A 15231-nucleotide genomic window follows, 5' to 3' on the forward strand; every position below is an offset into this window, starting at 1 on the left:
ACTTGGCGACCAGGCAGTCTCTCTCTCTCTCTCTCTTATCCTTGGCCTGCCTATCTAGCAGTTTGTCCTGCCAGTTTCTGTTGCTGTTGTCAACGTGGAGCGCTTTTCATTTTTTCCTTTGTTCGCTGCTAATTATAAGGGGATTATTTGATTATCCAACGAGGAGTGGCATACACATAAATTGTAGCCCCGCCCCCAGCCCAGCTGCCCATCCAGCCAGCCACAGCTGTGCTCTGAGCTCTCAGCCGTGCGCAGCCAACGAGCCAAGGTGACTATAAATTTCCAATTAAAAGGTGTAATAAGCATTTGTACCACTTGAGCTATGAATAACATTTTAAGTGTATCACACCCCCAGCCCCTGCCCGGCACAGCTACAGCCCCGAAAAAGAAGCAGAGCTAATTTACTAGCAAAGGCGAAGGAAACGTGCAGTGGCCATCATCAGTTGTCAGCAGCTGTGTGACTGTAATGCAAGTGCAATAAAACAAATTACACAAAAGGCCGGCAATGAAAGCGAGAGTGCAAAGCAGATCCATAACAGCCAGCACAGTGGTGCCAAACATATGAAGTAAACTCAAGCTAAAGGGAATAGGCGAGCATAAAGTTCAATTTAAATAAACACTCAAGTGAACAATTTAATTATTTGCGTAGCTTTGCATTATTTTCAATTACTTATACTAAAGATACTACAAATAAATAATACGAAATAGTGCAAAGTTTATTTGTTAGATTATTTATTTGTTTAATATTATTGTTATTTTCAATTTTATTTACACAAGTAAACACTGAAAATAATTGGCAATAAATTAAATTGTTAGCAATTATTGAAATTATTTGAAAATCGAAGCAACTACTTTTAATTATTATATTCAAATCATTATTTGACGTCATATTAAATATTATATCAATTATATATGCAGCCAAACTATCATGTGCATAATTTAAAATAACGCTGCCTTATTTGTTTATGCTGCTTACTAATAATTTATTAATTAAACATAGAAAAAAAAGTTGTAATTTGATTATAAGTGCAGCTTTAAATGAAATTAGTAATTACAATTACTTGGCTATATTTATAATGCAAGCGCATTGGGTTGAGCTATAAATTTATAGATAATCAAACACAGCACAGTTGCTGCTGTATGTTTGTGGACCACAGTAAAAGCGCTGCGAGGCAATTAAAAGCGAGTTCAAAGTTCAGCTCAACTCACAAATTATATGCGCATTTAATGAACTGTGCGACGCATACAAAATACACGCACACACAAGAGAGTCTATATAGATAGATATATACATATATATGTATATATATGTATGTATATGTATATATGTATAGATAGTTCACACATGCGGCTACGTGCAGTCATTAAACAGCAACTGCCACGCCTCAGCCACAGTTGACGCCCACAGTGCACGCCCAAATAGCACTCAGCACTTACCACTCACCACTTGCCACACTTATACACACACACACGGACACACGGACACACGGACACGCATACATGCATACATAGATAGCTAGACCGCTCACCTGTGCGCTAAGGTCACGCGCTGGCTTCAACCAAAAAGGTCACTTAAACAAAATGAAATGAATAAATGCATGAGTAGAGCTTTCTCTATACAAACACACACACACACACACATGTGCATGTGGCACTCGAACTGGGACTGGCCAACTAAACGTTTTGTAATGGACGCTTTGGCTGCCAGGATTGAAACTTAATTGCAAAATTTTAACAAACACTCGCAGCAATAACAATAATTTTAACAGGTTACATTTACAGTCAAGCGAGCCAAAGGGGGAGTTGGGGAGTGGAGAGTGGGGGGTGGTGCTGTGCCACTTTCGAGTGCCTTTGGGTGGTGCCTTTGGCTAGTGGCTCTGACCCAAAGATTTATGCGCGACAGACTGAAATTAGAAACGTTTTTCTTGCTGCGCTTTGCTTTCACTGCCACTCTCTCTCTCGCTCTCTCTTTCACTCTCTCTCTCTCTTTCTCTCTCTCTTTGTAGTGTGTGTCCTTGTTTTGCAGGCAGTAAACAACAACAGCAAATGCTGGCCAAGCGTATACCAAACTAAGAAGCAGCCGTTGGACATTCGCTGCTGCTCCTTCTTCTTCTTCTTCTGCTGCTGCTGCTGCTTCTTCGCTTTGTTGTTGTTGCTGAAGCGACAAGTGCACTTTATTAGCGCCTTTTCATTTTTAAAACAGCCTCGTATCGCGACCAGCACTCGGACTTGGTCGCCGGCTCAGCGTGTGGCCAGGCGCCTCGCTCTTCCTGCTGGCCCTGGGCTAAAGCCAAAGCCGAGCAGCGTTAGCTATTTGGCATAAATGCGATCATTAAAAGCACATTGACATGGCGGCGCACAGTGAACCACAAACTGCAATTTGGGCTGCCAAGCGTTCACTTCAATTTGCAGGCAGTGTAAGCAGCTAATATAAAAAGCTTCAAAATGCATTCTCTAAGCTTTATTTACTTTTAAATAATTTTTATTTTGCAAAAGGCAACAGCGCGTATGCTTAATTTATTTATGCATTTTAGCCAGTCGCAGCAAATTGTACAATATACATTAAATATTAAATAATAATATATTTTGCTTAGTTTATTTGTAAATAATTTTTAATTTGCAATTAGGCAAGTCTTGTGTATAAAGTGCAACAGTGCGTATACTTAATTTGTTTGTTTATGCTTTTACGAGTGCAACGAAAAACAAACATTGCTTAGTTTTTAAATTATTTTACATTAAATATTAAACAAATTTATATATTAAATTTAAAATGCAGTGCCAAAGAGAAGAGAACTAATTTATAATTGAAATCAAGCAAATATTTTTGCCAAATTTGCCACACTGTGTGACCTAGACTGTGACTTATGTGCTCTCTCTCTCTCTCTCTGTCTCTCTGGCTATTAGTGTAGTGTATACAAAGCGCTGTAGCGCCTTGAGCTGTTATTTATGTTGGCCACAGTCAGAGTCGTCGCCGCCGCCGTCGCCGCATCTTGGGCTAAGTGCTCATGTGTGTTGTCGTCGAATCCATAAAAATGTGCATAAGTTAAGGCACAGCGGTAGCTAGAAAGGGGTTGTCTAAGGGGTGGGGGGTTGAGAGATTACAATTGCAGCTGCTTGCGTCGCTCGCACGGCAACTTGAGGAAGCATAATGAAGGATAATGAGTTCTTGATTAGTACAAAGTGGAAAATTGTGTATTTTTGAATGCGCATCTCTCTCGCTCACACACACACAAACTATTGGCGCTGGCTCAGACTGTGCGGCATCAATTAACTGTAATTAGGGGCGCCGCTTGCTGCTGCGTGACCAAATGCAAACAAACTAAATGCGTTGGCGCCAAGCAAAGCGAAATAAAACAAAAGCAGCAGCAGTTGAAGTTGCTGGCGAATTCTTAAGTTCGAATGCCGAATGCATTGAAGCAAATAGTTAAGCACAAACACACACACACACCCACACACACATCACATATATGTAAATACAAACGCTTGTGTTTGGTTTGTTCGTTGGTTGACCAATGTCTGAAATGCATGAAAAGAATTCAAATAAAATGTTGGCAAAAATCAACACAGTTTTCGGTCTGCCGTGTTCGTATGTGGGCGGAGGGCGGTAGGCGTGGCGGCTTGTGTGCTGCCACATAAAATTGCAAAAAGTGCAAAAAGCAAAACGCGGCACTTGCACTCAGCTAATTTATTTAATTTTATATTTTTCTAGGGTATGTTGCACCTTCTTTCGTTTTTTCATGCTACTGCTATTTATTGCTGGCTCTGTTTTCATTGGTTACATGCATTTGCATTTGCATGCAAATCGACGATTAATCAAAATACCATTTTCAACAATTGTTGCTTGCAAATTACGCTTTTCGCCTTTTCGCAGTCAAACGACAAAAATGCAACAAAACATCAAATTGTGAAACTTGATGGGAAATAAGTGAGTAAATTGAGCTGCAACATCATAAAAGAGTTCGACGTAAATCCTTTGGAAACAAACAGTAGCAGTAAGCTAAAGCGAAATCATTTGGGGCCAAGTGTTAAGTGTTGCCATAACTTATTGCCTGATTGACTAATTGACGGCAGTTGCAGCCAATTCAACGACTCAGTTGCATTTATAGCCAATAGCCAATGGACAATGGCCAATTGCTCGTTGCCATTAGCAACTTTGATGTTTTTTAATTAAGCGGCTTAGCTGACATACATTTAGCCATTTTGCATTGAAATGAGTGCACAGTGGTACAAAATGCAGCTAATTATTTGATTCTTTGCTTGCAATTCAAAATGAACTTAAAAAACGCATGGAAATTTTCCATTCAAAAAATTTAAACAAAACGACTTAAGCAACCTTTTATATCCTGGTATGCATTTCGATGCCCAGGAAATGCGTGTCCTATTGGAATTGGAAGGATAACCAAGAAATAGGAGCTAAAAAACGACCGTTTTGCCGAAAGCCAGTATCCCCTCAAAATAAGAAGTCGTGTCCTTTATAATTGCTTATTTATTACAAATCAATTTAGCAGCTAAGTCTTATAACTAAACTTTAAAGTTAAGCGACTATAAATAATAAAACTGCAAAGAATGTATTAATGCATTAATTTAACTAAATATAATTGATTCAGAATTCCTTTAAGCTATTGTTGTTGATTTTTCCGCTGAAATGTGATGTTAACTCCGGTAACTCTCCAGGATGTAGATCCGACTGCAATAGCCAGATATCGTGTATGATGAAGTCCTGCGTTCGCTGTAAAATAAATCATTTTATTAGATAAATTAATTTTTAAAAAAATAAAATTATAGCTCAACTAATAACTTTACTAGGACTGGTAGCGGTCTGCACTCTTCTTTTTGAGTGTTTGGGTACTTAGCTTCATTCGCTCCGCTCACACCGTAACAAAACGAAAACAGCGAGGGAGCGAGAAATCAGAAAACGGGATGAAGATAGCTAATAACCTAAGAGCGCAGTCCGCTACCTTGTATTATTCTACCATGAACTGACCTACATACATGCATTCTTATTCACTCAGGCTTCCACGCATGCGAGCGTCGCTGCTTTGCTGCTCTTCGCTGCCCGCCTCTTTCGTTCGTAGGCGCTCGATCGTGTGACTGTGCAGCTTTGCTGCTGCGGCTGAACTTGAGCGTCGCCGTTTCGTTGCTTAGAGAGCGTCACTCATTGTGAGTGAGAGCGTGAGTGGGTTTTGCTTTGACTATAGCGGTGACTGAGCGCCGCTGCTGCGGCCGAATGGGAGCGCGGCCGTTTCCATAGCTTAGAGAGAGCGCTCAGCTCACTGTGCATCGTACGATGAGTGACTTAAGTATTAAATAATATGCATTTTATTTTTTACCATGAGCAACTGCTGTTGTGTGTTGTCCAGTGTAGTTTATTGTTTATTATTTATATGCTTGCATACACAAACGAGTATTTAAACTAAAATAATTAACAGCTAAGCTAATACCTCACCAGCTTTGGTGTTTTGCATTCTCAACTCACTGCACTTCACTTTCACTACTTGTTCAATCACCAACACTGCATAAAAAAACTGTTAAACGCAGCGCCTTCCTCGCTTGCTGCCAGCCCTACAGAATTTGAGTGCAGAGTGCAAGAAAAAAGCGGAGAGCGCAAGTCACTCAGAGAGCGTGAGCAGCAGTCAATGCTTATTCTAATTAGCCCACGTGCTGGCTAGCGAGAGAGTGAGAGAGAGAGCAGCGCTGCTTTCGTTCGTCTGCGCTCGATCGATCTTCGCAGCTGCGACAGAACAAGAGCGTCGCTGCATCGTACGGTGCTTTGCTTGTTTGCTTTTGTTTTAACTGCAGTTGGACAGACACTGAGCGTGGGAACTAAATTGCCGTTAGCTACGCTAACTTCAGCTGATTTAATCACAAGTTTTGCATTGAGTATTCTATTTGAAACTTTGAATGAAATGTTCTTATTTAGAAAACGATCAATTCGATTGCAAATTATATTCAATTTTATATTAGCACTGCAGCTTACTTTTGTGCTGTGCCCTCTGCTTAGTTCTTGATAAGCTGGGAGCAGACTCTAATGCTCTGAGTGGGAACTGGGTGTAGTGATTGTTATGACTGATCTTGGTAATCTTCTTGGTCAGATTAGGGGCTGAAGACAGATCCTTGGCCTGGAGGACTTCAGTTCAACCTGGTTGCTGCCTAAAATGATAATCTTGTTGCAGGTGCTGCTGATCTTCGGGTTCTGATGCAGATCAGATTGATAACATTTTGAGTGGCCGCCCCTTGTTGCCCGACTTGACCCAAAGGCAAGTAACTCGTCCTTAGCCAGGCTCATAAAAACTTAACACTCATCATTTAGTTATACTTTATCCAGCTGGCAACAAGATCGTGTTAATTATAGCTTTCTTTTCGCCATATCTAAGTTCCAGTTTTGCTGCAGTACTATGACGTCGTAGCCAAGTCTTTGGCCCACTTAAAAGTAAGCAATGAAATGAATGAAATTACCGTTGAGTGTCTCCACCCCCACCCCCGCTCACCTGCCCCACTCAACTCAAGTGGGCAAACAAAAGTGACGGCGAGCTCAAACGCAGCCCAAGCAACAAAATAATAATGAATGAGCAAATAAGGCACAAAATTTGGCCGCAATTGCCAAACGCCCCACCCAGCATCCCACAATGCAGCACTGAGTGCTTGGCGTGAGTTCACAACCCAGTTATGGTCAAATTCACGGAATCCTGAAAGGGACGCAAACTCGTGCCCGAGCTCCATTCAGTGCATTGAATTGCGGCGCGTTCGCTTTGGGACGCGGGCACGTCTTTTATGCCACGTTACGGTATATGTAACGGTATAAATTCCTAGTTAATTAATCACCTTTTCGCTTTGTTTATGCGTAATTTAATTAATTTTATGTCTTTCAGCTGCTCAACTAGGCACTGGGAACTGCGAACTGGGAACTGCGAACTGGGAACTGCGAACTGGGAGCTGGGAACTGGGAACTGCAGCTGGGGAATACTTGAAGTGTTGGCCTGGCTGGCATTGTGACTTGTGTGTGATTGACTTGGCCAAAATGCCAGTTGAAATTGGAATTCGACGTGTTCGACGAGCGCAACTTGTGCCAAACTTGAAAAATTATTCATTAGCCAAAAGAGCAAACACAGCAACTGCCAAGAAAATAAGAATTGTGGCCATGGACCGAAGCAAAAGCATAACCCATGTATCTCAATTAAAATCAAATGAAACTGCAGTGAGTAAAAAAAAGGAAAATGCGCAGAAGTAATAAGCGCGATGCTCTGACATAAATCTTTAAATGTGTCTGGGGTGCGGATCGGGGGGGAGAGTAAAATTATTACAAGAGCTACGAGAGTGCTAAAGCTAATGAATACTTATGGCCAGAGCGATATGCAAGCTTAAGCGATATAAACAAATGTGCCAAAGTTTAATCATTAAGCATTAAGTGCGCCTTTCGCTAATAAACATTGCACAGATATAAGTTCTAAAAGCGCTCAATTTAATTTGAACTACTAGTTGCGGTTTTAGTTTGTAAATTTATATTTTGTTCATTTAAATGAAAAGCCTAAACTATCAGTTGAATTAATTTATCCAGACAATTATCGCTTACAAGTAATTTGTGCTATTGAAAATTCACTTATTGATAATTTATCGCTCAGTTTATAATTTATAAAATATGATATAAGCTTGAACAAAAAATTGGGAGTCAACAATTCATTGCTAACAAAAATATCGAAGTTCGAGTTCTAAAAATTGAAGCATTAGCATTGTTCTCTCTATCTTTCTCACTCTCTCTCTCTCTCTCTCTCTCTCTCTTTCCCTTCTCAGCCAAGCTGCTAAACTATTTTGGAATTTGAATGCTTACAGAACTAATTAATCTTAATAATTTGTTATAAAATTAACTTTAACTAAATAAACTTTCAAAAAATTTATAGATATATCTGCTATATATTTATATATTATATTTGTTGTTGTCTTGTATTATTTAGCTATAGTTAATATTAATGTAGCTAGCAAAAATAAAAGGCATAATAGATAAAGAAAATATATATACCATACAAGCATAAATATATATATATAAATAAATTTATTGTTTAAATTTTATTAAGTACATATAACAATAAATTAATTCTTGATTACATACGTTTGTTTTTTTTTTTTGAAGTGTTTATGATAATATAAAATGCATTTTTCACATTCATTCGTTACATATTTGGCAATTGCAAATATGCATGTGACTCACATTTCTAGCTTCTATACATACACATACATGTGTGTGTGTGTGTGTGTGTGTGTCTTTGTGTGTGTTATCAACTCTTTGTTATGGCAATTCGTAGAAATAACGAATACGAATCTATGAATACGCTAAACGATGATAATGAGGCAGCAATAAATATAAGCAATAGCGAATGAGTGTGTGTGTGTGTGTTTCAGTGTGTGTGTGTGTGTGTGTGTTTAAAGCTGCTGCAACTGAGAGCAGTGACTGGCAGGCTCAATGCCTGGCTTCCTCATCGACCACAATGGGCTCAATTTGCTTGACCACAGCTGGCTTCTCTTCTTCTTCTCCCTCATCTGCAACTCCATTGGGCAGCACACGCACCTCAACCTGATTGGAGGCATCAGAACGGAGCAGCTGCTGCTCCTGCTCTTGCTCTTGCTCCTCCTCCGCCTCGGCCTGCTCCTTGGGGTGCTGCTCATCGGAGCGACTTTGCGCCTTGTGGTTCTGCTGCGGCTGCTCAATGGCCGTGAGTATGGATTGCAGCAATCCCTGGGAGAGTATCTCCTCATGATTGGCGCCATCCTCAATGCTCTGCTGCGTCTGTTGCTGCTGCTGCTGTTGACCCGACTGGGCGGCACTCAGTGAGCTGCCAAACTGCACTTGGAAATTCTGCGTGGGCGCATTTGCATTCAGCTGAATGCTCTGCGACTTTTGCGCCGAGATGACATTGAGGCCATCCAGTCCTGGCAGCTGCTGGGGATCAGTGCCATCGGGCAGCGCCGCCACCTGCGACTTCTGCGAGGCATAGCCGCTGTGATCGAAGTCAATGTCATTGCCCGAGGGCGGCGGGCCGTAGCTGTCGGCGGGTCCGGTGACGAACTGCGTGTGCTGCTCCGCCACGGGAATGCTCTGGGCAATGGCATTGTAGGCGCCAGCTGAGGCGGCAGAGACGCTGCCAAAGTGTTGCTGCTGCTGCTGTTGGATTTGGTAGCCATTGCTGCTGACTAGATTGGGTCCATGGCCGCAGTCGTGCACCACAACCGTCTGTGGTGCCAACTGCTGCTGTGGGCCGTGACTAAAGCGCGGCGCTTGCTGAGCCAGCGGCAAGCCCTGGGCATGAATAAACTGCTGCTGCTGCTGCTGCTGATGCTGTGAGCCACTGAAGCTGTGCTCCAAGTGCTGCTGGTGGTGTTGCTGCTGCTGCTGCTGCTGCTGCAAGAAGACAGCTGCTGGTGGTGCGGGCAGATACTGCTGATTGGGTGGTGGCAGGAACTGTGGTGGTGGTGGTGGTCCATACTGCTGCTTCTGATGTCCGAACGCTGGTCCGGGCTGTGGCTGCGGCAGTTGTTGCTGCACTATGATCTGCGGTGGTGGTGGTGCCTGCAATGCTTGTGGTGGATTGTAGCTGGGCGCAGGTGCATTCACGGGCAGCTCATGGGCCGCTGGTGGAATATACGTGGCTGGCTGCTGGGCGGGCTTGACGCCAAACTGATCCAAATGCTGCACAGTGGCGCCAATGGACTCCAGCAGACCAGCGGGCACGGGCGGGCGATAGGCAACGGGCTTGTTTGGCTGACCAGCGCCATGCTGTGGATACGGCTGAGGGTTGCCCGAGGGTGCGCCGTACTGAATATTCACATTGGAGTGGGAGTGGGACTGAGATTGGGCGTGGGACTGGCTGCTGCTGAGTGCAGCAAACTGCGGCGGCGGTGGTGGTGGTGCTGCATACTGTGCTGCTGGTGGTGGCAAGTCATTGCCAATCGTTTGATACTTGTGCGCGTGTCCAGAGCCAGGAGCAAAGGAGTCCGCTGGCGGCTTCGAGTAACTGTCGTCAATGGAGCCAAGCGAGAGCTGAAAACATCAAAAAAACATTTAGTAGGTGAACTTATGAATTTAAATTCAGGTTCATAAAACTTTTCCATTCTATCTATTTACATATTTATTCTATCTACGCTTATTCCTTCAGCTACAGCTCCGAAGAAATAAATGTGTGCACTTTCTTTTCGGAAGATTCTAAGACAATTGACAAAAGCTTCATTAGATCTTTTGCTATAAACTGTAAATGCCATTTGGCTAACACTTTTGACTTTGAGACACAAGACAAAGATTGAACCCCAGTGAGTCTAGGACCTCTACATATGAAAAGCTCAAACTGAGCCTTAGGCTTAGGCTCTCTCTGACCAACTTCTTGGTCAAAACAAATTTGAAATTAAAATTAATAAACTCGCAGCAGCAGCAGCTTCTTCTTCTTCTTCTTCTTCTTCTTCGATATTTTTCCTTATTGTTACAATGAAATTTAAGCAAAACTGGGCGGACTACATTTCATATAGAATTGCAGTTGCGAGTTGAGAAAATGCTTCATATAATTGTATATCGTTTTGTTGTATCCATTCTAAATGTTTTTGGTAGAATTCTCTATTCCAAATGGAATTTGGAATAAGACTGAAGCAAAGCTTATTCGGAAATACGTATTGCTGATGATCGGGCCAAGTTCTAGCAGCTACAATTTCCCAGATATATTTGACAACTTTCTTATAGCTATAAACGTTCAAAGTCCAAAATGGGTCCGAAGAGATATAGAAAAAAAGAAGATACTACAAAATATAACAGTAGGATAGCAGTGGTGTTTGAAGCATTTCTAAGCTAAGCTCATCCAGTCTTTCCTCTATATTCAACAACTATTTATCAATCGCACTCTAGAGAAAAAGAAGAGTTCAAGCTTCTTCTTATTCTTCTTTCCTCTGCTCCTCCTTTTCTTCAATACATAGCAGTGGTGTTTGAAGCATTACCCAGCTAAGTTAATCCAGTCTTTTCTCTATATAACTATCTATCTATTTATATATTGGACTCAAAAGAGAAAGTTCTTTCTTTCTTCTTCCTTAATGATCTTCTTCTTCTCTTTGGTATTCTTCATCGCTTTTATATTCTATTCAATTCGCACCTGCAGCGCTTCGGATTCAATGGAGTTGAGACGTCCATCATTGCCGCCGCCGCCGCCGCCGCTTGTGGTGATGATATTGCCGCCTTCGCCTTGCAGCGCCACAGCCACCAGCTGCTCATCCGTCAGACCATCGACAATGCTGCCGCCGCCGCTGCTGCTGCTTCCAATGCTGTATTGAGTGCCAAAGGATTGTTGCGAGTGCAGCTGAGCTTGAGCTTGAGCCTGAGCCTGAGCTTGGGCCTGGGCCTGGGCCACATGGCTGTAGCCACCTTGGGTTTCAATGTGGTTCTGCTCGACGTAGGCGCCAATGGGCGCTGGAATGGGTTTCCAGCCATCGCAGGCGGTGTGGAAGGGCGCCTGGGAGCCGCTGACGCTGTGGGTGTGGCCAGAGGCGTCGATTTGGATTTGAACCTGCTTGACTGGACCGCCGGATAGCTGCTGGCCATGGTTGCCGCCACCACCGCTGAGGATGATGGTGGTTTCGGGTGCGCGATTGAAGCCGCCGGGTTGTGGTCCAGGCACATTGATGGGCAGTGGTGGTGGGCCATAGTTGGGTGGTGTATCGTAGACGGGCTTGGGTGGCAGGTTGAGTGGCCCGGAGGCGGGTGGGCCGTAGCTGCTGGCGGGCTGATGGGCGGGCTTGAACAGCGGTGCGGGATGTGGTGCTGGCAGCGATTGTGGTGGTGGTGGGCCGTAGTGTGGCTTGGGTGGTCCATATTGTGGTGCGGGGCGATGCTGCAGCTTCAGTGGTGGCGGTGGGCCATACTGTGGCTTCGGTGGTGGGCCATACTGTGGCTTCGGTGGGCCATACACCACCTTCGGTGGTGGAGGTCCGTACTGTGGTGCCGGCTTGTGCTGTATATGCGGAGGTCCATAGTAAGGCTTGGGCACTCCAAAGTGCATCTTAATCTGCTCGTGCAATGCGCTGCCGCCGGCACCGCCACCACCCAAGAAGTTCAGCTTGGGTGGGCCGTACTTGAGCGCTGGTGGTCCGTACTCCCGGAATGGAATCTGCTGTGGCACGCCGTACTCGCGATGTGGCACATGCTGTGGTGGTGGTGCGCCATACTGTGGCGCTGGACGCGGTGGTGGGCCATAGCTATCGAAGCCACCACCACCGCCGCCGCCGCGGTTCAAGTCTCCAACTAGCACCGCTTGGGTGGCGCAAGCGCAAATCACTAGCGCTAAAGTTGAACGTAGCAGCATCTAAAAAATATTTATAAATAATAACAAATTAATTAATGCTTGAATAATTTAAATATTTTAATAATTTTATGCTCTCATATCAAGTATAAAAAGCAGCTAAGAACTTCTATTTGAATTTGTTTGTAGTTCGTTGACTTTATCTGCTTGTCTCTCTCTCTCTCTCTCTCGCTCTCTCTGTCTCTCTCGCTCTCTCTGTCTCTCTCGCTCTCTCTGTCTCTCTTGCTCTCTCTGTCTTTCTTAATTCAGTAGCCTCGTCTCATATTTTTAGAGCAACTCAATTGCTTTGTCAAAAGTAATTTACCGAAATTTAAACCTCCATTCAACTCTAAGCGAAATTGTAAATTTTGGCAGCCACAACATTTTTCGTTCAATTAAAATAAACTACAAAGTGTCTTAGAAAGGAATTTTATACGCTTTAGCTAAAAGTTTATGCTAGTAAAAGTAGTAAAATTTCTTTGCAAGCAATTTTATCAATTTTATTAACAACTAAAAAACACAAAGCAAAGTCAAATTAAAAGCAACTAAAATTGACAAGCTGCCTCAATATTATGCTAAGCGATTTTATAGAATTTAAGAAATAAATAATTATTATTTTAATGCTGATATTTTTGCTGCGACTAATAAAAGCAAGGGCAAAAATATTAATTAAAAAAAGTTGCGTACTGCTTAACTTAGTTATTAATTATTTTGGTATAATAATTAAACTTGTAAATAAATAAAAAAAATTTTCTTTAACTTCAGCACAGCAAATTGAAGCTAAAATTGATCAACTCAAAGCTTCATAATAACTCCAAGCGTTAAAAATAATACGCCACAATATTTTATATAATTTAAAATAATAAAATAAATAAATATAGCAAGCAATTAAAGTTGAGCTTGCTGCTGCAAAGGCAGAAATATTAGCAACAAACTTTAACTAGCAATAACTGAGTATTTAATATTTAGAACAGCCTATTTAAGTTATTATATTATTTTTGTATAATACTAATGCTAAATAAATAAATAATATATTAATTTGCCGCATAAGTAAGAACTCATACAGATTAGTTGCTTAAGTTGCGCTGTCGCTTAGGCAAATAAATAAATAACTAAAAATATTTATACGTCGCTTAGTTAAACTTCAACTTAATGAACTGCAAACTTGTTAGCTGACTTGCAGTTTAAAGGTTTAAAGGCTTAAAGGTTCTCCATGTCACGACGCATAACAAGTGAAGCAACAAATCCCAGCTCAGGCTGCAAGTTAAGCTTGAGGTTGAGGGTTGAGCGACGAGCGTTGAGCGACTTGCGTGCACATTAATGTAAATATTTAAGGGCATTGATATGTGTGTCTGTGTGTGTGTGTGTGGCATGTGGCAGTTGCCTCAGAGCCATTCGGTTGCTGCTGCTTCCACCTGCGGGCCAGTTGTCAATTTCGTTTGTCTGTCTGAGCGTCTTGTGGGTTTTGCGCTGTTGCAATAATTTGCGCTAATTTGGCATTTGTCATTCCGAACAAGTTAATGCGGTAACTCTGACCGCCACGCCCCTCAAGCCGCCCGCCCTCTAAGCAGCTCAGCCGACGTAATTAGCCAGCGGTTAGCCCAAAACAAACGGAGCAAGCATTACGCTCTAATTAAAACATAATTGCCTCAAACTCAGCATCTCAACAAAACATTCAACATCAATAATTCAACAACAAAATTTAAAAAAAAAACACGCAAAATTGCCAAAAAAATAAAAACAAAACGCTTACAAGTCAAATATAATTAACAAAACAATGTAGCAAGCGTCGTTTAGTTGCGTTTGATGTTTAACAAGCAACAACAACAACAATTTCAACAATTGTTTGCAATTTATAATCACACTTTGCAACAATTAAATAAATACAACAATTATTTTATAGCAGCTTGTATAATTGCATAATTATATTTGCAGCTTAAGAATTGCAGTCAAGTTGCATTAATTAACTTATTGCCTTACATAAGTCGCAGTTACTAACAACAAAGCCAATGAACAGACAGACAAAAGCTTGATTGTATGAATAAATGCTTACAGTTGTTGTTGTTGCTGTTGTTGTTGTTGTTGTTGTCGTTGAGTTGCTGAGTGCCCCTTTCTCCAATTGTTGGCATTGCGTAAGAGCTGGAAGATCCGAATGGTCAGCGATGCGCATTGAATTCCAACAGCAGCAGCAACAACAATTTCAACAACAATAAGCATAATGAACAACAATTTGGCAAGCAGCATTTAAATGTCATAAGCGCTGCCCAAGTGGCTGACCACCAATTCGATTCGAGGCAGAAGCAGCCGAAAAATAACGTAAGAAGTAAATGGAAGAAAACAAAAGCAGAAAAAAAAACTTTCACTTTGCTGCTGTCAGTTAGCCAAGACATGAACCTTAGCAGCAGCGGCGTCGTTGGCGGCGTCGGCGGCGGCTGCTGCTGCTTCTTCTTTTGCAGATGAGTAGGTGTCACAAATGCAAGTGAAATTACAACAACAACAACAGCAGATATGCATATAAAATAAAAAAAGTTATTATAAGCGAAATGGCAAACAATTAAAAATGCCAACAAGTGAAGTTACGTGCATAAAATTCAAAGCTGTTGCGGTTGAGCTGACTAAAGCGCGCGGTGTGAGTTGGGGCGGTGGGCGTGTTACGCCCATTGTCTGTAAAGCGTGTGAAGTGACCCGCATGTTGCTGCTGCTGCTCTTGTTGTTGTTGTTGCTGACTTTGTGGCAAGTCATTGAGTCAGTCACAGAATGAGCAAAAATTTTTATTAAACAACCACGCCCACTTGCTTAACTGAACGCCCTCAGCTGTAGCTGCTGCTGCTGCTGCTGCTGCTGCCAGCAACTGCTGTTGACATTGAGCAGCTTTCGACCGATTTCTGTTCATTAGCATAGCCTACAAATATTTGTTATTGATGCTAAA

General features: G+C 42.3%; 1 protein-coding gene across 1 annotated transcript; it reads right to left on the reverse strand.

The window, feature by feature from the left end:
• Positions 1-8452: 8452 nt before the first annotated feature.
• LOC108605116 (trithorax group protein osa) lies at positions 8453-14431 on the reverse strand. Its single transcript, XM_033294498.1, has 3 exons — positions 14356-14431; positions 11121-12304; positions 8453-10030 (listed from the first exon to the last, which is right to left on the reverse strand). The coding sequence occupies exons 1-3, from the start codon at positions 14429-14431 to the stop codon at positions 8453-8455; spliced, it is 2838 nt and encodes a 945-aa protein (XP_033150389.1).
• Positions 14432-15231: the final 800 nt, after the last annotated feature.

Source organism: Drosophila busckii, chromosome X (genome assembly GCF_011750605.1).
Source record: "Drosophila busckii strain San Diego stock center, stock number 13000-0081.31 chromosome X, ASM1175060v1, whole genome shotgun sequence".
NCBI lineage: Eukaryota > Metazoa > Arthropoda > Insecta > Diptera > Drosophilidae > Drosophila > Drosophila busckii.

What these genes read in the sequence shown, in the direction of transcription:
- LOC108605116 (XM_033294498.1), bottom strand. Translation starts at nt 14,431, where the DNA reads ATGCCAACAATTGGAGAAAGGGGCACTCAGCAACTCAACGACAACAAC. An exon ending in CAACAGCAACAACAACAACT is followed by an intron (nt 12,305 to 14,355) that starts GTAAGCATTTAT and finishes GTTCAACTTTAG; the next exon opens with CGCTAGTGATTTGCGCTTGC. An exon ending in TTGAATCCGAAGCGCTGCAG is followed by an intron (nt 10,031 to 11,120) that starts GTGCGAATTGAA and finishes TGATGTTTTCAG; the next exon opens with CTCTCGCTTGGCTCCATTGA.